The sequence below is a fragment of the Erythranthe guttata genome, chromosome 5 (genome assembly GCF_056151865.1).
Source record: "Erythranthe guttata isolate IM_541 chromosome 5, IM_541, whole genome shotgun sequence".
NCBI lineage: Eukaryota > Viridiplantae > Streptophyta > Magnoliopsida > Lamiales > Phrymaceae > Erythranthe > Erythranthe guttata.
The window spans coordinates 13,593,554-13,616,599 of NC_142537.1; the positions used below are offsets into that span (position 1 = coordinate 13,593,554).

The window sequence follows — 23,046 nt, forward strand, 5'->3', positions numbered from 1 at the left end:
GGAACGACAGTGATGTTAGCTAAACTCACCGGAATTCCAGATCCACCGGCGGAGGTGCCTCGAGTCCTAGATCCAGAGGGAAGACAGAGCAGAGGTGAATATCAAGGGGGTCAGGACTACCAGATGCCTACGAAATGCTCTTCAGTAGAGTTTCCACGGTTCGATGGTACAGACTTGAAGGCATGGGTGTACCGATGTGAACAATTCTTTGACGTGGATGAAACACCGATGGGATCTAAGGTGAAGCTGGATTCCATGAACTTGGATGGGAGAGCGTTACTGTGGCATCAAACATATATGAAGGCCAGATTAACCAGGGAGATTCCTCATTGGGAGGAGTACATTCAAGCCCTCAACAACAGATTTGGAACACTGCTTTTCGAAGATCCCATGTCTGAGTTGATAAATCTGAAGCAAGTTGGACCGCTGCAAGAGTTCTTGGACCAGTTCGATGTGCTGATGAATAGTGTTGATCTTTCAGAGTCACAAGCAGTTAGTTGCTTCTTAGGAGGAGTGAAACCAGAGATTGCAGTTCCATTTGTATGTTTAAACCTAAGACAATGATGGAAGTAGTGAGCCTAGCCAACTTACAAGAACAGTCCATGGAATTAACTTCATCAAAAAAACCCACACCTCAACCACCCATTAGAGCCAATTACACCCACCATCGACCCAATCCCTTACCCCTCAACCGAAACCCTACTTACACACCCCATTCCCAACCACCCAAACCCTCTACAACCCTCATTATTCACCCCCAATCCTGCCTAAACCAAGCAACTATCCATCCAGAAACCCTTCTATGAGCCCAAACCGAAGAATACCCAACCAAGATTTTGATGAACATAGAGCTAAGGGTCTTTGTTTTTTGTGTGATGAGAAGTACTCCAGAGATAATCACTGCCCAAAAAGGAGAGAGATGTATGTAATGGAAATTGGGGATGAGGAGATGAGCCCGGAAAGTGAGTTGGAATCTCCTTCCACCTTGACATCTGAGGATAAAGATGAATAGGATGGAGATGAACCTATCTCCCATGTATCTGTGCATGCAATAATTGGAGCTCATGATTACAAAACTATGAGGCTGAAGGGTTCAGCTAGAGGGAAGAGTATTAGGATATTGATTGACAATGGAGCCACTCATAATTTCATAGATATTGAAACAGCCAAATTACTGGGATGTAAACTGGTGGAATCTAAACCCTTCTCAGTTACAGTAGCAGAAGGAAACATGTTGAGAAGTCAGTACAAATGCACTGCTTTTGTAATGCATGGTGTGGAGTTTACAGCATATGTGATGACATTACCATGGGGCACTTGTGATCTAGTGTTGAGAATACAATGGCTAGCAACCTTGGGAGATATAATTAGCAACTATCAAGAGCTCAAGATGGAATTTAATTATGGGGGCAAGAAGGTGATGCTTAGAGGCCTCCATCAGAATAATGTTAAGGTGGTTTCCAACAAAAAGCTTAACAAGATTCTGCAGAATCCTTCACAGATTACATACCAATGCATTGGAACAATGCAAGAATGTGAGGAGTATGGAAGAGCTGAGGGGGAATCAGCCACCATTGAAGCAAGCTTCCAGTCATTGGAAGCTTATCTAGATCAACCCTTACAACATTTACTCTCTGAGTATGGAAGACTATTCATGGAGCCCAAGTCCTTACCACCTAATAGATCACATGATCACATAATTCATTTGGAGGGAGGAACTGAAGCGGTAAATGTGAGGCCTTACAGATATCCCATTGTTCAGAAGACTGAGATTGAGAAAATAGTAGAAGAACTACTGCAATCAAGAGTAATTAGACCTAGTTCTAGCCCTTTCTCTTATCATGTGGTGTTGGTAAAGAAGAAGGATCACACTTGGAGGATGTGTATAGATTACATGGAGTTGAATAAGCATATTATCAAGAACAAATTCCCTATTCTAGTGATTGAGGTACTTTTGGATGAATTACATGGGGCTAGTGTTTTCTCCAAACTTGATTTAAGATCTGGCTACCACCAAATTCGAATGCAAAGGGAAGATGTGATGAAAACTGCATTTAGAACACACCATGGCCACTTTGAGTTCCTAGTGATGCCATTTGGATTAACTAATACACCATCAACCTTTCAGAGCTTAATGGACAATGTTTTGCAACAGCAGTTGAGGAAGTTTATATTAGTGTTCTTTGATAATATCTTAGTCTACAGCAGAGATTGGAATTCTCATTTGAATCAGCTACGAGAAACCTTGGAAATATTACACAGAAATCAACTGTTTTTTAAGAAAAATAAATGCTTATTTGGCACTACTTTCATAGAATATATGGGACACACCATTAGACCTAATGGAGTGGCAGCAGATCCAACCAAAACACAAGCCATGGTGGAATGGCCAGTACCAAGAACATTGAGGGAGTTAAGGGGGTTCCTTGGTCTGACAAGTTATTATAGGAGATTTGTGAAAAATTATGAAAGGATAGCCCAACCATTAACTCCTCTTCTAAGGAAAGGTAATTTCAAGTGGAATGAATCAACTCAATTGGCTTTCCAAGAGCTGAAGCAAGCCATGATACAAACTCCAGTTCAAGAACTGCCAGATTTTTCCAAGGAGTTTGTGGTAGAGACAGATGCTTCTGGCAGTGGGTTAGGAGCAGTTCTCATGCAACAAAGAAGACCTATTTCATTTATGAGTAAGGCTTTAACTATCCAGCAATGGGGGCTATCTACTTATGAGAAAAAACTCCTAGCATTGGTAACTGCCATCCAAAAATGGAGACCTTACCTCATAGAAATGGAGACCTTACCTCATAGGCAGTCATTTTGTGGTTAAAACTGATCATCAAAGTTTGAAATATCTTATGGATCAAAGAGTATGTACTCCAGCTCAGCAAAAATGGTTAGTGAAACTGATGGGATATGACTTTACCATTATGTACAAGAAGGGAAAGGAAAATGTAGTGGCTGATGGTCTATCTAGAGTAAAGACACATCCCACATTACTCACTTTAACCTTGCACCAATGTCCATTTGTAGAAGAGATCAAGGCTGCTTATAGAATGGACCCTACACTGGAGAAAATAATCACTGCTATACAGAATGGGACCAATTAGAGGGCATCTTCTACTTGGAATAACAATCTGTTATTCAGAAAGGGTAAGCTCATGGTGGGAAACCAAGAAAATTTGAAACAACTCATCCTCCACCACTACCATGCTTCCTCAGTTGGGGGACATTCTGGCATTCATAGTACATTACATAGACTCAAACAATTGTTGTATTGGAAGGGTCTTAAATCTGATGTCTACAAGTTCATTCAAAACTGTGATGTGTGTCAAAGGAACAAGGGAGAGACAGTGGCCTTCCCAGGATTGTTACAACCCTTACCTATTCCAAATAGAATTTGGGAGGAAATTTCCATGGATTTCATCAGTGGATTACACAGCTCAGAAGGAAAGGATTCTATTTTGGTGGTGGTAGACATATTAAGCAAATGAGCACATTTCATAGCACTCAAACACCCATACACAGCAAGTTTAGTGGCCCAAGTTTTTATGGATCATGTGTACAAATTACATGGGATTCCTAAGGTGATTGTGAGTGACAGAGATCCCATTTTCATGAGCAACTTCTGGCAATAATTTTTCAAAATGCAGGGAACTCAGTTACACACTTCTACTGCTTACCACCCTCAGACAGATGGACAAACAGAAGTAGTGAACAAATATTTAGAAGCTTATCTGAGGTGCATGACTGGAGACAGACCTAAAGAATGGATCAATTGGCTATCATTGGCAGAGTGGTGGTATAATACCACCTACCACTCAGCTATTCATACCACATCCTATGAAAGTCATGTTTGGGCAGAAACCTCCCTTGCACTTACCTTACTCACCCATGGAGTCACTCAATGATATGGTGGACAGAAGCTTACAAAATAGGGAAGCTACACTCAGAATTATAAAGGATCACTTACAGAAAGCACAAAATCGAATGAAAGTGCATGCAGACAAGAAGAGGAGTGAGAGATATTTTGCTGAAGGAGATTGGGTTTTTGTGAAGTTGCAGTCGTATAGACAACAATCAGTGAGGGTCACACTTATCATAAGTTGTCAGCAAGATACTTTGGTCCTTATAAGGTGATTCATATAGTTGGAGAGGTTGCATATACACTGGAATTGCCAGAAGGCTCTAAGATTCATCGTACATTTCATGTCTCTCAATTGAAGAAGAAAATAGGCACACATATCAGTCAAAAACACCTCCCCACTTCAATCACTGCACACGGGCACATTATACTTGAACCACAGTTTGTTATTGATCGCAGGATAGTTAAGCGCACCAACTGAGCACCAACTCAACTTTTAATTAAATCATTCAACATGGCAGAGGAAGACTCCACATGGGAAGACTATGAAGATTTTCAGAGACATTATCCATCATTTTTCCTTGAGAACAAGGACATTTCGAGAAGAGGGAATTGTTACGTGCAAGAAAAATGGCATCCACATTAAGAAAGAAGAAGAGCTCAGCCCATGCATAGCTCAGCCCATGCATCTTAATTACGTTCGATAATTACATAGTTATAATTACTTTTGTAGGGTAAAGTCGTATTGAGTCAAAACGCATTTCATGTACGCGTTTCTTTTAGTAGTAGCAGTAGCGTTTATTATATTATTTACTTTGTAACGGCGAATGAGGGAACGACACGCGGCAACCGAGGAGCTGACTTCCAGCTCATACTCAACAACTTAGAGTCGTGTTTCATTCTCACGTTTTCTATTTCTATCCAACACTTTCTATTATTAGGGTTATATATATACTAAGTTTGAGTATGGAGATGGCAGCTGATATTGTGTTGTCTATCTTCGTCTTCTCCGAGCGTCTGAGTGTGTGTTGAATTTAACCTTCGAAGCACTTTCTGTGTTAGAGCTTCCCGGGTGGTTCTTGTATCGGTTACTTCATATCCATATAATTCCATCATTTTTTGCAAGTTGGTTGTTAATTCTATATTTTTTTTGGACCGTTGCAATTTTTGTCTATGTAATCGTCGGAAAGATGATATAGGCATTGTTTATAATGTAGATGGAGGTTCTTGGAGAAAAAGACAATGAGTTATGTAAACAAGATTTGGAGCAAGTGAGCTTGCAAATTAAGGACAGCGATGAAGAAGAATGGCGTACGGTAACTCTGTCAGAACTGTCAAATTATAATTTCTAAAATCGGAAAAAATGGCGTCCGAAAAGTCTGCCGGAATTGCCAAACGATTGTGGCGGTAAAAGAGAAGAATGGGATCCGATAAGTTTGTCGAAATTGCTGGTCGATCAAGAAGGAGAACCAGCTTTTCTAGTTATTACTCGATTTGCATTGAAATGGAGACAAGATCGATGAAAACTAAAAAGGAATTCGTAAAGTTTGACTTACGGGAATGTCTTCATTAACTGGATATATAGTATATTTTATGTTCGAAGTATTTGAAGTAGATTTGTGTTTTTTAAGGAATCTACATAATTTTTTACATTATGTACATAAAATTTGCATAGTTAAGGTTTACAATATTTAAAGTTAATGTGATATATTTGAAATTCGAATAGTTAATGTGATATATTTGCTAAATTTGGGGTCAATATGCAATATTCTTAAGTTGGGACATTAAGGATGAAATTGATGTTAATTATATTGTGAGGGGCATTTTGGGCAAGAGACAAAGAGATGAGTTTTTTGGTATGACCATTTTGATTTGAATAGGATTACAAATAAGTCATCTTCCTTGGGTAATATGTAGTTCCCCTAAAAAATAATTGATATTAGACGATTTATTTATTTGTTTATTTTTACTTTTTATAGTTTATCAGTATTTTTTAGATAATAAAAAATACACAATCATATAAGAGCACTGGATGAACCTCTGTTCTTGTACAGTATAGCTTGCAGATCAAACGAGAGATGTAAACCACAATAAACATAAATCATGTATGATAAGATAAATTAAGAAAGCATGTCACCCTTATGGTTGAGATGGTCGACTCAGATTACACATTTGATAAAATTAAGGATGAATTAGAATTATTGGATAATGTTTTTTTTTTGAAATCCTAGAAATTTTGAATTTGGTGTTCACACTAAGAAACAAATATTGGACAATGGTATATCTCAAAGACCTCAAAACACATTTACATTCCTTAAGTGCATTCTATTTTTGCATCTTAGCAACACCCCTTGATTTTATATTGTAATTGAACATAAATATATTATTTGGTAATCTTCTCTCTCTCTCTCTCTCTCTCTCTCTCTCTCTCTCTCTCTCTCTCTCTCTCTCTCTCTCTCTCTCTCTCTCTCTCTCTCTCTCTCTCTCTCTCTCTCTCTCTCTCTCTCTCTCTCTCTCTCTCTCTCTCTCTCTCTCTCTCTCTCTCTCTCTCTCTCTCTCTCTCTCTCCGTCGTGCAATCTCAGGTCGGCGGCGAAAATCACAAAACTAGTCATTCGCTGTGTTAGAGCGGCGGCTAGAACTTGCGTTACTGTGATGAAATCTCCAATGGTGGAAGCCACCCGAACTTCTTCCACAAAGGTGCTTTTCCATGGGCGGTCTTCTTCCACTTCGAAACCACGACGTTTCTCGGTAAGACTAAAAATTTTGGCAATAAACTTATGAACAAAAATATGATAATAGATTTTGAACGATGATAGTGAACTTTTGAAAATTTGAAATGAACTTCTAAAATTAGTTAATATTGGTATTTAACAGGGGCGAAGTCGGATGGAACGGATCGAAGTTAACATTTTTGGAAAATTTCCATTTTTTTTTTGAAGTAAAAAACTAATTCCAATTTCAATTCCAAAATTTTCGCAATTTAGAAATTCATTTCAATTCCGAAAGGTAAGAAAATTTTGAAAACCACATGAGTTTTAATATTTAAAGTTTCAAAAACTTTCATAAATTTTCAAATACTAACAAGGTGCGTGCAACCGCGTCGTATTAATTTTTCTATCTAATTTTAATTTATTTATGATAGTTATATTGTTATTAACATAATATTTTGTGACATTGATAATTATTTGGAATAGAATATTATTCAAATTATTTATTAATTAATAGTAAAATGGGGAAATTACAGTTTTCATACTTCAATTTGCACCGATTTCATATTTGGTCACCCATGTTCACAAATAACACATTTGGTCGCTCATGTTCCAATAATTTAACACTTTTGGTCATTTCCGTCAATTTACCTTTAGTCAGTTAGTTAAGGCAGTGACGGGATCACGCTTGATTCCGTTAGTTTTAACGGGAGATTGACTAAAAGGACTAAAAGTGTTGAATTTTTGAAACATAAGGGACCAAATGTGCTTTTTGTGAACATGAGGGACCAAATGTGAATACGGTGCAAACTTGAGGAACGTAAACTGTATTTTTCTCATTATATATATTTTTCTCGTTATATATATTTATATATATAATGAAAATCACATAAATCACCCAAAATGTGATAAAAATCGCACAAATCACCACATATATGATGAAAATCGGACAAAATCATCCCAAAATATGATGAAATCGCACAAATAACCCCCTAAAAAATATCATAAATTTCCTATTGGGTCGCACGATTGTTGAGTTATATCGTTTCTATAAAAAAATTATCGTATCACGATATTGACTATATTGTATAGTCATGTTTTTGTAAAGAAACATATTATAATGAAATCATTGAATATTAGAAAATAGAAATTTAAAACAATTCTTAAATGCAAAGAAAAATCTCTAACAATCCATAAAAATAATAATAAGTAAACTAAATAAAAAGGTACAAATAGAAAAGAGTATTTAATTTGTCTATAATTTTTTGGTGCATTTATATCACAATACACTTGCATTAATTAAAATTTATGAAACAGATCAAACTCGCGGCTGTCGGAGGAGCCTTCTCCACGGCCACAGCTGCACGACATATATGCATTGTCGTCGTCGCGCCTAACGAATTGCGCCAACTGATTCATGGAGCCGCGCTCGAGGTCCTGATGGGCTCGATGCTTGTTGAGGAAAACGATGAGGGGCTCTATGTAGTCGCCGAAACCCAACAACGCCATCGCCGCCAACACGTCCTCCGGCGTGACTGTTCTTCGGTAGTCGCGGTGGCATATGTTGTTCGCCTCGACAGTAATGAAGTTGTTGAACTCGGAGACGCATGCCTGGATGGATTCCTTTGCATCGTCTGCGATTTTCTTTTCATATTGTTCATATTTTATTTATGAACATCTTTTATTATTGTCACTGTGCACAAACACAAAAACAAGAGCATATTGGTATCAAGAAATTATGAAGTGGTTGGATTCTTTCCAATAGCTAACAACGAACAAATTATGTAAAATTCAAGTACAAAAAACTCTTTTTTATTGCACTAATCTCTCACACACTGTGATATTCTATTATATTTTATATAGCAATTCATGTATTATATTATTTAAAATAATTGTATATATGAATATATTGATGATGTCACTAATATACATACGATGTTTATCTATAAATGAAATACAATTATATAATACATATATGAAATAAATATTGATGGAGTTGACTAAAAAAATTAAGATTATATTGAATTAATTTCCTCCTTTTATCACAACCAATTTTATCCACATTAATTAGAATCATTTCTGATTTGATCCGAATAGGATCATATTTGTTTTGTAATTAAATAAAGAATTACTCTTTATTGTGAAAAAATGTTGATTGAATATGTTAAAGTACTAATTACAATGCATTGGGTTATTTTAAAAAAACAAAAAAATTAAGATGAAACGAAGAAAATTAAAATTCAATTACTACGTGAACAAAATTAATTTTTTTTATTAACGCTTGTTCTATGCTAGACAAGAAAAACTGAAATGATTTGTGCTGGCACAATTTAATCGTGCAGGCACTTTTTTTACCATTTTTGAAAAATCAAAAGGTAAATTTCCACAAAAACTCTCTCAAGCTTTCGGACTTCGATTTCAGATCCCGACCGAGACGATAACAAATCGGAGGTAATTCTTACATTTTTTTGATTGTTTCGTTACGTAGATTACGATTATTGAAATTTTTTTTTTAAAACGGAGCATTCTGTTTTACTCGCGTCATTCTATACGAGTACAGTGGAGTTGTGTAGAACCACGCGAGTAGATTAATGTAATTTTTTTTTTATTTAAATTCGTATGTTTTTTATTGAAAAAAATTAAAAAAAAAATTGAGATAGTGTGTTATTATGCGAACAGGGAGTTTGTGCTCGTGTGAAACCACGGGAGCTCAGTTCATCGAGTTCTCATAAAATCACACGAGCTTAATTTTTTTTTTTGCAGCTCGTGTGAAAACACGCGAGGAGATCTATTTTACTCGCGTGCGAACGAGATAGTTCGTCTCCTATTTCCGATCGTGTACGAACAAAATGGGCTTGATGCGAACAATTTATGTCAATCCAGCCACAATTACTTGATGATGATGCTCAGTATCTCCATCTTGTACCCGGGAGTGGAGGGGTCGTGGGAGACCGAGGACTAGGGGTAGGGGGCCGAGGGTTATTCAGTAGGATGGTTATGACGGTTGTTTTTAATTTTGACTATTGTTTTCCATTTTCATTGGTTTTGTACTAGGATGATTGTTACTCGTTTTTCTATTTAGATTGTGTGGAACAATTACTTGTTTTTCTATTTTACTGTTTTGAACGATTACTCAATTTTCTATTTTGATTGTGTTTGGAACGATTACTCAATTTTCTATTTTTATTGTGTCAAAAAATTACTCTATTTTCTATTTTGCATTTTAAATATGAGATGGACGACTCAGATTACACCTTTGATAAAATTAGGGATGAATTAGAATTATTGGATATGTTTTTGAAATCCTAGAAATTTTGAATTTGGTGCTCACACTAAAAAATAAATATTAGACTATGATATATCTCAAAACATTTATCCAATAATGGTAATTCATCCCTGTTCGCGAGAAATCACGCGAGTAGATGTATATATAATTTTATTTTTTTAATTTTACAAAATATAGAAACACAATCCAAATAACAAAGTTCAACATTCAAATACAATAACAAAGTTCAACACCCAAATACCATAGATAAGTTCAACATCCAAATACAATAACAAAGTTCAACATCCAAATACTATAGATAAGTTCAATATCCAAGTACAATAACAAAGTTCGACATACAAAAACATAAGAAAATACGCCAAATCTACCTATGCCTAGTACTTAACGTCGTCCACAAAGCTAGTCGATCAGCGTAAAAATCTTGTAAGGCGAGTAAATTGGGAGCTGCGTAATACCTCCACTGAGGATGGAGACGAGGTAGAGGGCAGTAAACTGGTACTCGAAGAATCATGAAATGATAGTTATGTAACGACATAGGAATAATATTTGATAACGCGGGATTCCCAACTAGAGGTAGATAAGTAAAACTACCGAACTCAGTGAATATTATCACCATTGCGTTGTATCTTGTAGCAATTGCCAGTCCCATGTCTGTTGACATCCATTTGGTCTGTGGCGCTGGCCCGCTTTCATGACTGCATGTCAGAATATGATCAACGACTACATTACGACCCTCTTCATCTCCACCAAACATATCAGCATATAAATGATGACGCTCCATAAACTCTGCAACCAAGTCTGTTCTTACTTGTGGCCATCTTTCTTGACTTCCATAAATAATTTTGGCAATGCATCGGTACCCACAATTACCATCGGCCCTCACATTAACATATGAGGCTATAGATTGTGCGAGAAATGAAGGAAGAAAGGAAAAGAAATCGACCCAATCTCCGGCAGTTACAACCGCTTCTTCCGTAGATTTAGTACGTCCGCGACCACGACCTTTGAGCTTCGATCCTGGCGTTCCTTCAGTCGGTTCTTTAGTCGGGATTTTGCGCCCCCTTGACCCCGGAGATGATTTAACATCGATTTTTCTATTCATGATGTGCTCATATCCGGACAAATCATGCTTCATCGCATTATTCTTGGGTCGTCTCTTGGCATTCACAAATGACGGCTCTTCCAAATGTGTTGAGGCAGGATTATTTATGTCCCGTAAATAGTTGGCTGCATATTTTTGGGACATATAATCCATCTTCGATAATTTCTTGAACTCGTCAAAAAGAGCTTTCTGAATTGCAATTGCGCGATCAAACGGTTCCTCATCTTGGTATGGAATTGTCATCGGCTCAACGGTTAATGTTCTCCAGAATGGATGTATCTGTTGGGGGTAATAAGTATCTCCTTCCGCAATTTTAACTGCAATTTGACACGCACACGGGAGACCATGTGTTCTACTTAGGTAGCAGTTACATCTGTCCGGATTCTGTTGCAATTTCTCCAACTCTTCATCCAAAAGGTCCAATGCATTATGTGATACGTTGCATATCAAAGCACCAAAACAGGGATATGAAGTACCGTACATTCTGACTGTTCTGCTTCTCTCGTTTTTTACCTTCAATTCATTAACTTGAAGGTGAACTTGCGCATCAAGTTGATTTTGCACAGTATCAATAGCTCCAGTCCATGTTTGCAACCAACTCTTCGATGCACGATGTGCACTCTTCACCCTGTTTCAAAAAACAATCAATTAATACATACATGTAACATTTTACATAACAAATATTAAAAAAAAAAACATGTTGTATACCTGTTTGTCGTCGTGTTACCAAAATGGAGGATGTTGTTAGTCCAATACTTTACAAATCTCTCCTTGTAAATCAACCACGTGTGATTGACGTATGTTATCAGCTTGGGATATTCCCCGTACAAACTCACCATCTCGCTATAATTGAACCCATATTCTTCCTCAGTCTCTGAATTCACTAACTTTTCCCAGACTGTCCTCCGGAAAAATACACCGTGATTTTTATTGCCCAAGAACTTCGTCGCATTTGCCTCAACATTTCTGTTTATGTGATATAAACATAACATGTGATTCGACTGTGGAAACACGTTAGGCAATGCTTTCAATAGGCCCAACTCACGATCTGTCAGTATCACTTCCGGTTCTGCTTCTGACGGTAATATATCTCGCAAACATCTCAAAGTCCATGCATAAGTGTCCTCATCTTCACGTGACATAAAAGCAACAGCGATGGTAAAGTTCCTTCCTACCGGAGTAATCCCAATAATTTCCAAAAAAGGCATTTCATATCTACAAGAAGGTAATTATAATTTTATCAACTCGTAAATATAATATAATAAATTAAAATTTCACATTTAAATAAGTATTACCTCTTGGTCTTGTAAGTGCAATCCATCAGTATAACGTATGGAAATAATTGCAAAAGGTTGATTGAATGGGGGTGCGCAAACATAACGTCTTGCACTGTATCGCCAGCTGAGTTTGTTCGATGCCATTTGCTGTATCCACTTTCACTAAGTTTGTGCCACAGATGTTGCACAACTATTTTTCCTTTCATTTTCTCTCGTCTAGTTTTAGCAGATTCATTGTACACGTCCCTCAAAGCCGCAGACGTATTCGGATTAGTCTGTCTCAAGTGATGCAAAATTTCCTTCGGCTTCACATGACTGTTTTTTAGTAGCTTTGTAACTTCTCGTTGCTCTTGAGTCAAACGATTTAACGAGCGTATTCCTTGTGAATATTTATGAGGATTATGATTATGATTGCCATTTTTTATGGTAAGACGCCATAATCCATCTCGGCCCTCTTTACCCCATAGCGCAAAAGGACACATGCACTTTATTGAACCAGACTTCCAGCTTGTTACGACTCCGATATTTTTTCCTCGTCCTTTATAGGCCCTTTTACACGTCAGATATTGTCTGCCTTCGTGGAAAGACTGACGTCTAATCTCATGACCATGACTGACGGCCATGTTCATCGCCCACTCAACCAGTGCATCTTTATTCTCGAATGCAGTAGAAATTATGAAAAATTGACTAAAATCATGTAACTCGGATGTTTCCGTATCTTCATCAACATTTATGTATACTTCCTGTATTCAAATAAATAAAGTAAGCAAAATATATATTATTTAAAAAAAAGTTAAATAAAAAAAAAAATTTAAAAAATTGTGCTTTCGTGATTTTACACGAGCACTGAGAAGGTTCTCGCGTAAAATAACACGAACAAAATATATATATATATATATATATATATATATATATATATATATATATATATATATATATATATATATATATATATATATATATATATATATATATATATATTCATCTTCTCGTGTGATTTTGCACGAGCACATGCCACGTGCTCATGTAAAATCACACAAACACAAGAAAAAAAAAAAAAAAAAAAAAAAAAAAACTTCAAGTACTCGTGTGATATTACGCGAGCACATGAGCACATGTCATGTGCTCGCGTAATATCACACGAGTACTTGAAGATTCGAGAAAAAACGAAAATATGACCTCCGGGTCTATATTTGTTGGATCCATTTCAGAAATTGCTGAATATCTAATTTTTTTGCAATGAATGTTGAAATTCGATTTTTAAAGGGTTATAGGATTTGGAAATAAAAATGTAAAATGGTAAAAACTCAAAGTAAAAAGGTAAAAACTTATAGTAAAAAAGTGCATGTTCGCCAAAATAGCGCCTGCGTATATAACCACCCCAAGAAAAATCAAAATATCATAAAAAGTCAAAGATGTAAAACATAAAAGAATCCGAATAGAATGTGGTACACAAAAGCGACAAGAAAAATATCATTTTTTTTATGCAATTCACGCAAGGAGATCCACGAAGCATCAAAAAAAATTATGAACTTAAACCGCACCAAATTCGCTAATAGAAGACCGATTCATGATTTTTCTTAAAAGAGTACCATAAAAATTAAAAAAACTTTATTCGTCAAATATAGAAAAAAAATCAAAATAGAATTATACACGAAAACGAAAAAAATTGTTTTTTTTTATCCAATTCACGCAAGGAGATCCCTAAAGCATTAAAAATATTTGCGAACTTAAATCGCACCAAATTTGCTAATAAAAGATCGATTATCCAAAATACAAATCCAACGAATTAAAACTTATTTTTTTCTGAAACAAATAAGAAATGTTAACATAAAAAAATACAGATCTATGCACATTGTTCATATAGATTTAGTCTTAGAAACAAAATATTAGGAAAAAAAGAGTGGAATTTTTACCATATGTGCGTGCTCTTCTGGTGTATTTATGTTCTATGTTTGAGCTTTCTCATCTCTCCATTTCTTCAAGTTTTACTTTTAATTCAAGTTGTGTTTTCTTTTCACTTTCTTTCGTTTGTTCAGACAAATGTAACAAAAAAAAAATTATGCATCTTGCTCTTGTGTGTGATGAGTTGTGAATTGTCAGAGGCACAATTGCATTCAATATATAGGTAAGTGAGAGATCTTTGAAATGAGTCCACAATTGTAAAATTAGGGTTGTGAAAAGTAGAGGCAAAATCGGCAAAAAAAATTAATTTTTGTTTCTAAAACCTAAGAGATACGTGTATGAAGCAAAGTTGACAAAATTAAGTCAAAAAAATTTGCGGAAATTTAGTGAAAATTCTATGAGGCAATATTACATGTATATGATTTTTTACACTTCCAATAATTTATTTATAGTAAATAAATGGAATTAATCTCGATTCGGATGCTATCAATTACTCGTCCGCTCAAACGCCAATATAGAAATAATTCAAAAATTTATTAGGTCGGGATAGACACAACTTAATTACGACAACTATTTAATCCGTCATAAAAGTGAATTGTTGAATTGTTATAGTAATAAGATATTCAAATATTGTAAACTTGTAAGGTCAAAATAAATGCTTAATTGGGCCTACGATTTATTTATCTACTGGGTCACGAGCCAAATTTAGAAGACCGTTACAACGAAAGCCCAAAGACTTTCAAATAAGTTTTGTGCCCAACAAAATAACTCCGACTCCGTACAAATTAAGGTTTTAACTCATTTGTTAAGGTATGTTCTATTCAAGCAATATATATGTATACATTATTATTATTAGGTTAAATTACAACCACCCCCTTGAGGTATGGTCAAATTACAAAAAAACCCTCATATTTGGACAATTATATCTACACCCCTCAACTATGAATTTTCTTACACCCCACTTTTATGGTGTCAAATTCCGCATAATTATCTAGATTGCGTGGTATGTGCTCTAGTCTGTACTCGTTTTGTGCAAAAATATAGTTTCTAATGCACTACAATTTGATATATACAAACCAAAAAACGCATGTTATGATCATCTTGCTTCAAAATGTAGAGCTCGAATGGGATAAAACGGGTACAAACTTGAGAGTATTCCATATAATATAGAAGATTCCACTAAATTTGAAACCGCAAAGGTGGACATGTAAGATGACTTATAGTTGATGGGGTGGTTGTAATTACCCAAACATGAAGGGGGTTTTCGTAATTTGATCATACCTCAGGGTTAGTTGTAATTTACCATTATATATTATTATTATTATTATTATTATTATTATTATTATTATTATTATTATTATTATTATTATTATTATTATTATTATTATTATTATTATTATTATTATTATTATTATTATTATTATTATTATTATTATTATTATTATTATTATTATTATTATTATTATTATTATTATTATTATTATTATTATTATTATTATTATTATTATTATTATTATTATTATTATTATTATTATTATTATTATTATTATTATTATTATTATTATTATTATTATTATTATTATTATTATTATTATTATTATTATTATTATTATTATTATTATTATTATTATTATTATTATTATTATTATTATTATTATTATTATTATTATTATTATTATTATTATTATTATTATTATTATTATTATTATTATTATTATTATTATTATTATTATTATTATTATTATTATTATTATTATTATTATTATTATTATTATTATTATTATTATTATTATTATTATTATTATTATTATTATTATTATTATTATTATTATTATTATTATTATTATTATTATTATTATTATTATTATTATTATTATTATTATTATTATTATTATTATTATTATTATTATTATTATTATTATTATTATTATTATTATTATTATTATTATTATTATTATTATTATTATTATTATTATTATTATTATTATTATTATTATTATTATTATTATTATTATTATTATTATTATTATTATTATTATTATTATTATTATTATTATTATTATTATTATTATTATTATTATTATTATTATTATTATTATTATTATTATTATTATTATTATTATTATTATTATTATTATTATTATTATTATTATTATTATTATTATTATTATTATTATTATTATTATTATTATTATTATTATTATTATTATTATTATTATTATTATTATTATTATTATTATTATTATTATTATTATTATTATTATTATTATTATTATTATTATTATTATTATTATTATTATTATTATATTATTATTATTATTATTATTATTATTATTATATTATTATTATTATTATTATTATTATTATCAAGGTTCTAAAAGGCGGTTATCGGGTATGTGGCGGTTTGGGACCGCCACACGATAAATCGGCGCGGCGGTGATTTATCGGAGATAAATCGGAAATATATCGGTTTTTAAATTTAGTGTAATATATTTCTAAAAAAATATTTGTAAATACTCAAAATATATATAAAAGTATATTTAAACATAATTCTATCCTATCATTCATATGTTATTATATAATTATAATTACTCAATAAATAACAAAAATTTAAAGATAATAGGATCATAATATAATAAAAGATTCTTACGAAATAAAAATACTACACAAGTTTTTCGCATCAATAATTAATATAAACACAACAAAGCATAAATTGCGGGTTAGTACTTGGTTTGGTTTTGGAAGTTGAAAAAACTGGAGGAAAAAAAAAATCCAAACATATTTTCATTTTAATTTAAATTAAAAAAAAAAAAAAAAAAAAACCGATTTGTTGACCGATATATCGGTTTGACCCGCCAAAAAACCGCCGCAAACCGCCTCGCCGTAAAAAACCGATATTCCAAACCGCCTCAACAAAATCGTAAAGGTTTATAACCGATACCGATATGGCGGCCGATATATCGACCGCCACGACCGATATTTAGAACACTGATTATTATTATTATTATTATTATTATTATTATTATTATTATTATTATTATTATTATTATTATTATTATTATTATTATTATTATTATTATTATTATTATTATTATTATTAAGCACGTGAAGAGTGATCCAACTTGCTCTCCCAGTTCACCCAACTCCAACTATTTTAGATGATCTAATTCTAGCATATATATATATATATATATATATATATATATATATATATATATATATATATATATATATATATATATATATATTAGTACTCGATAAATTAATAACCTCGCTTAAATAATAAATTTTCCCGGTCCCGACTCGGGGACAACGTGCTAAATTAATAATTCGCTTAATTTATAAGATAATACACATTCAAAATTTTTAATAAGCCCCGTATAATATATAAATTAATAATGTATAAAAATAATTCTTAAATTACATGGTACAGTACATATTTTGTAGATCTATGAAAGTTTAATAATATATAATTTAATTGTCGCTTGTTTCTTGTTAAAGTTCACATTACCATCATTCTCGTTCCTCACTCTTCTTAACGTGGTTAGAACTTTCGGTATAGTTTTCTCATAACTCAACATAAAATTGTTCTATACTATTGCTGCTTTAAGAGTTTCCGCTCGTGAAACGGGCTCTATAGTGTATTGAACTAATGGTACAATGAATAATACACACGTAAAAAAAATTAAAAAAAAAATTATTTATTGAAAATAATAATAAAAGTAATTTCATAAATTAATAAGTTATTAATTAGTGTATAAATTAATAATTATTAATTTATCGATAAGTTAATATTTCGCTAAATTAATGAAATTTTGATGGTCTCAACTGTATTAATTTATAGAGGTTTAAATTTATATATATATATATATATATATATATATATATATATATATATATATATATATATATATTGTGTACATTGTTCGAGCAATGCCATTTGACATTCATAGGGAAAATATTGAAAGATACTAGTTGGAGCGCTAAAGTTAAAACTAGAGTATGCCGCTGTTAGCCGGCATCATATATACACTAATCCATCAACTCCATTAATCACCTGATTCACCTCCATAACTTTTACCGATAATAAGTATTCATCGTAAACAAAGAAGCAGAAGTCGAAATCAAATCGATTAATTAAGATCCCTCTAGCTTTTTTTCGATCTACCAAAATCCACAATGGCTTTTGCAATTCCCTCAAAGTTCTAATATTATTATTAATTATATGTTATATCTTTGCTTTTTGGTTGCAGTGTTTATGTATAAACCTGGAGTTCACAATGTAATGAAAGTGAATGGGTCTGATTTCCAAAAATGCGCTTCTTCAAACGCAACGGCGGTCCCACGTACTACCGGAAATGACGTGATTCCTCTTGTGACACCTGGCAAGAGGTGGTATATTTGTACCATTGGTGAGCATTGCTCCAAGGGGATGAAGCTCGTCATCACCGTATCGGCAGCCGAGGGGCCGTCTCCCGCCCCATCCTCAGCTACTTCGGCCGCCACTGGGGCTGAAGTCTCTGCCTTGAGATCTTGTGTGTGGAAACTTGCAGCCATGGCTGCCTATAAGATGATTATGGCTTAAGCAATGTTGATTGTGGTTTCTTTATTTTATTTATTTATTTATTGTTATTGATATTCATTTTCTATTACAATGTCGAATTTATATATGTTATTAAATATTATATTCATTTGGGCCTCATCTGGTTGGGGAGATTAGTCATGATTAACTAAATAATCAGACTTTGTTTGATATTTGGTAAACTCAATAACTTCTCGCGTCGACCTGAAAATATTATGTTATCAATGCATTTAAAGAGTTTTTTTATTAGATATTTCGGGGTCAAATAAAACAATTGTGTTTTCATTAGATTATTTAATCTTATCTTGACAACCAAACAACAAACGAACCCAATTGATATATTTATATGTTGATGAGATTTGTAATAGGTGAAGATTTAGATTGTAGGAACCGAGACACAACAATTTCTGAGACGGGATATTGTATATTTCTTGGAGAATCACTGATTTTGAAAATAGATTGTATTGAAAGAGTTGAAAGAATATCTGAAATAGTTGGGAGTCAATCTTCATCGACAAGCCATCGTTACTTTGTGATACTTAAGTTACCTTTACACACTACCTCGAATCCGATCTTTCATGACCGAACAAAAGCACATCAAAATAGATTGCCACTTGACTCATGAGAAAATTCAAGAAATTAAAGGGTACTTGAATGAATTTATTCGGCAAATATTCGAATAGAAACATTATTATCGACACCGTTATTGATGCCTTCACCATTGGAATCATAGTTGAATCATTTCTATATAGGTTGACCTAAAAAACCGTAACGTTCATAAAATCCCTAACCAGATCAAATGCAATCATTAATCTCGTACACTTTCTCAACCAATCTGGAAATAATAATATCGTGAATAATTTGGCGCAGCCCAGAAATATTTTGCGTCTTTAATTGATCTCTTATATTGATGTTATACACTCGTAATTTTCGATTGCAAATATGTTTCATAACGTTCCACGGATTTTTTTTAATATCAGAATGAAATTAAAACAAGAAAAACGGGCACCTGAATAGTAGCAGTCTTGTGATTCATGTGAAAATAATTTCATCGCTACAAACAAATAATCGATCTTTCTGCGAGAAACTAACTACGAGTCCCCTTCAAATGTAGGTTCGGATATGAATGAACGAAGCTCTTTAGCTTTGTCATCGTTGAATCCCAACGCAACCAATATTTGGTGACCTGGCGATTCTTCTTGCTTCCATAATCCAAGCAGTAGATGACTCGTTGTAATCTCCCCGTTTTCCCCTACCAATACAATACACATTCACCATTCAAGATTTGAACAATTTTTTCACCTGATAATAAATATTAAAAGAAAAAAAAAACACACACACACACACACACATACTCACCAGATTTAAGCTTTTCGTCGATAGCCCAATCAAGGGTCGTCTGAGCGGCTTCAGTTAAAGGAGGATGCTCGGGACTGAAGAAGTACATATCAGGCTTACCGCGCATCTTGAAAATTTCGTCGCGCACCTTTTGTAGTGTTATTCCATTCCCACGTAAGAATTTCGATGCAAAATTAGTTCCTGCCAATTAAAGATACTTTATAGGGGTGCAATTTTCTCTCGGACAAAATTAATAAATAAGATGAGATTTTTTTCGTGCAATGGTAATTACTCTCTATAACGGATGAACAACTATTTACTGAAATAAGATGAGTAAAATAAATAAACACGCTTCGACTCTTACACGGGTTTTTTCTTGGGCAAACTCAAAAGTTAAGAGAGAATGTTTTTTGATAATATTTCATAGTAGCTTCATTAGAACGTATATCATCCTCGGTATATGTTGATAAAAGAAACGAGCATAAACTGAAAAATTCTGGAGCTCTTGATACAATAGATATTAAAAAAAAAAAATCGGTGTAAAATTTGCTATTGAATCGTTCATAGCTTAAAATATCAACGATAAGGGTAAATTACAAGCACCCTGAGGTATTGTCAAATTACAAAAACCCCCTCCTGTTGGCGTAATTACAACCACCCCTCAACTATAAATCTTCTTACACGTCCACCTTGCGGTTTCAAATTTAGTGGAATCTTCTAGATTATATAAAATATTCTCAATTTTGGATCTGTTTTATCCCATTTGAGCTCCAAATTTTGAAGCTAGACTATCATAAGATGTGTTTTTTGGCTTGTAAATATCATATTGTGGTGCATCAGAAACAGTATTTTTGCACAAAACGAGTACAAATGAATCTAGATGATGATGATGTTGAATTTGACACCATAAGGGTGGGGATGTAAGAAGATTCAGTTGAGGGGTTGAGGGGTAGATGTAATTATCCAAACAGGAAAGGTTTTTTCGTAATTTGACCATACCTCACGGGATAGTTGTAATTTACCCTCAACGATCAAACTTAACAAAAAGTTGCCCAAAAAAATGTACCACAGACAAGCCATGTCTATCATGTAACTCGTGTACTAGATATTAATCAAAGATCGAAAAACCTAAACATATGGTGGGGGGGGTGGGGGGGGGGGGTGCAACATACCCTCAATCAAGATTCCCATGAGAATAGCTTCCGTGCCGGTCGTCGGAGATTTGATCTTTCTTGCTTCTAACTCACCCATAGCATATGCCTTTATCGCCTTTGACGACCATCTATAATTTCACTCAACCAAATTCACAAACACTTCACTTGCAAAATAAACTAAGCCAAATAAACGAAACGTACTATAATCGACAAAACAAAAAAAACTACTTATTAATCAAAATCCAGTTCACAGGACAATAGTAGAAAAGATCGAGTTTCCAGAATTCCAACTCACATGGGAATTTTCTCGGTGGCAGCAACTCTCTCCGGCTTTCTGCAAATTCATTAAAAAAAAAAAAGAAATCGGTGATTCATACATAAGCGCAAAAGTTTTCCAACTCAATGCTATTGTTCGATTAATACGTATTAAGATTATCCATATACTTCAAACATAAATGTAATTCAAGATCGGTCATTCTAAAGTACAGCTCGAGTTTGCAGCTTTACGGTAACAAACACAAAATTCCGATACCTACCGAAATTAATGTCAACGCAGGCAACTAGTTGTTCGTAATTCAAAATCGATTGTACTTAAAAACTAAAAAAACCTTCCGAAAACTAATCAATACATTCGTGCAATAAAACGATCCAACAGACAGAGGTTAACTCAGTTCTCCATGAATTCAAGGCAGTTATATACGCAATTCATCAATACTCAACAATAATTAATAAATATCCGCAAATTACAGTTCCCACAGATTAATTTTTCTTTTACAAATTTTAGCCAAGAATGCCCACATAAATGCATTTAAAAAAAATACAAAAAATCAATAAAAATGCACACACGTGGTGAAAAGGGGTGAAGAGAAGTTACGCAGTGGGGAGGCTGAATGAAATAGTGGCGTTAATTGGTGGCCTTTTTGTAAAAAAAGGTCTGAGATTTGAGGAGTGGAGCGACAATTTGTTGGTGGATATGGTGCCGACCCATTGAGTTTTTAGAACAACTTGGGTGGGTTTATTCGGGTTGAATTGTTTGAATTCGGGTCGGGTTAGAGAGGTAGCTGAAAGAGAATTAGCTGCCATTGTTTCTTTGTGTGAGTTGAAAATGTTTTGTTCAGGCAAATCCGGATAGGCGAGAGAGATGACGAAGAAACACTAGGTACGGACTTGAATTCAATTTTCAGAACTAAAGTGGGTCGGGTCGGGTCGGGTCGGGTCGAGGCCCAAAAGGTTTGGGCTCGTTAAATGGCTCAATTGGCAAAGTTCTAATGATGTTTTTGTAATTTTTTTGTTTTGTTTGTTTTTTTTCCTAATAATTTTGTAATTACAGTTAACTCTTTGTAAACAAATACAGTCGTGAACTAGCAAAATTCGATTTACTTTATTGAAATATTAAAGTGCACATTACGGCCACCCACTGAGGTATGCTCAAATTACGAAAAAACTCTTTATGTTTGGGTAATTACAACAACCCCTTAACTTTGTATTGTCTTACACGTCTACCCTTATAGTGTCAAATTTAACTACTGAAGGAGGGGTTTTCTCGTAAGACAATATATATAGTTGAGGGGATGGTTGTAGTTATTTAAACATGAAGGATTTTTGCGTAATTTGGACTCGGGGTGTGATACAATCTCCTGGTAAAAGAAGCAATATATTGCTGTAGATGAAACTTCAAGTTCCGTTTTGCATAAAAAAAACCAACTCCTCCCATTGTTCCCCATTAATACATTAACTTCTCTACAATAACTACCCATAATCTAATAATAACTACTAAACAAAATATAAGTAAATAAATAATAATATTTAATTCAACTTCTCTCGTGCCTAT

The 23,046-nt window shown here is 33.4% G+C and overlaps 1 protein-coding gene across 2 annotated transcripts in view; it reads right to left on the bottom strand.

Moving 5' to 3' along the window:
* The window catches only part of LOC105954506 (ATP-dependent Clp protease ATP-binding subunit CLPT2, chloroplastic), a 93,866-nt gene extending 71,483 nt beyond the window's left edge, over positions 1 to 22,383 (bottom strand). Inside the window, exons 1-5 of one of the 2 annotated variants that reach the window (XM_088817715.1) lie at positions 22,090 to 22,383; positions 21,511 to 21,549; positions 21,234 to 21,343; positions 20,083 to 20,262; positions 19,838 to 19,975 (exon numbers count right to left, since the gene is read on the bottom strand). In XM_088817715.1, coding sequence (XP_088673841.1) covers positions 19,838 to 19,975; positions 20,083 to 20,262; positions 21,234 to 21,343; positions 21,511 to 21,549; positions 22,090 to 22,298 — 676 coding nt within the window. In that variant the 5' untranslated portion in view covers positions 22,299 to 22,383. Of the gene's footprint in view, positions 1 to 19,650; positions 19,976 to 20,082; positions 20,263 to 21,233; positions 21,344 to 21,510; positions 21,550 to 22,089 lie in introns of those variants that run through there. The other variant, XM_012978177.2, reaches the window with a different exon arrangement.
* Positions 22,384 to 23,046: the final 663 nt, after the last annotated feature.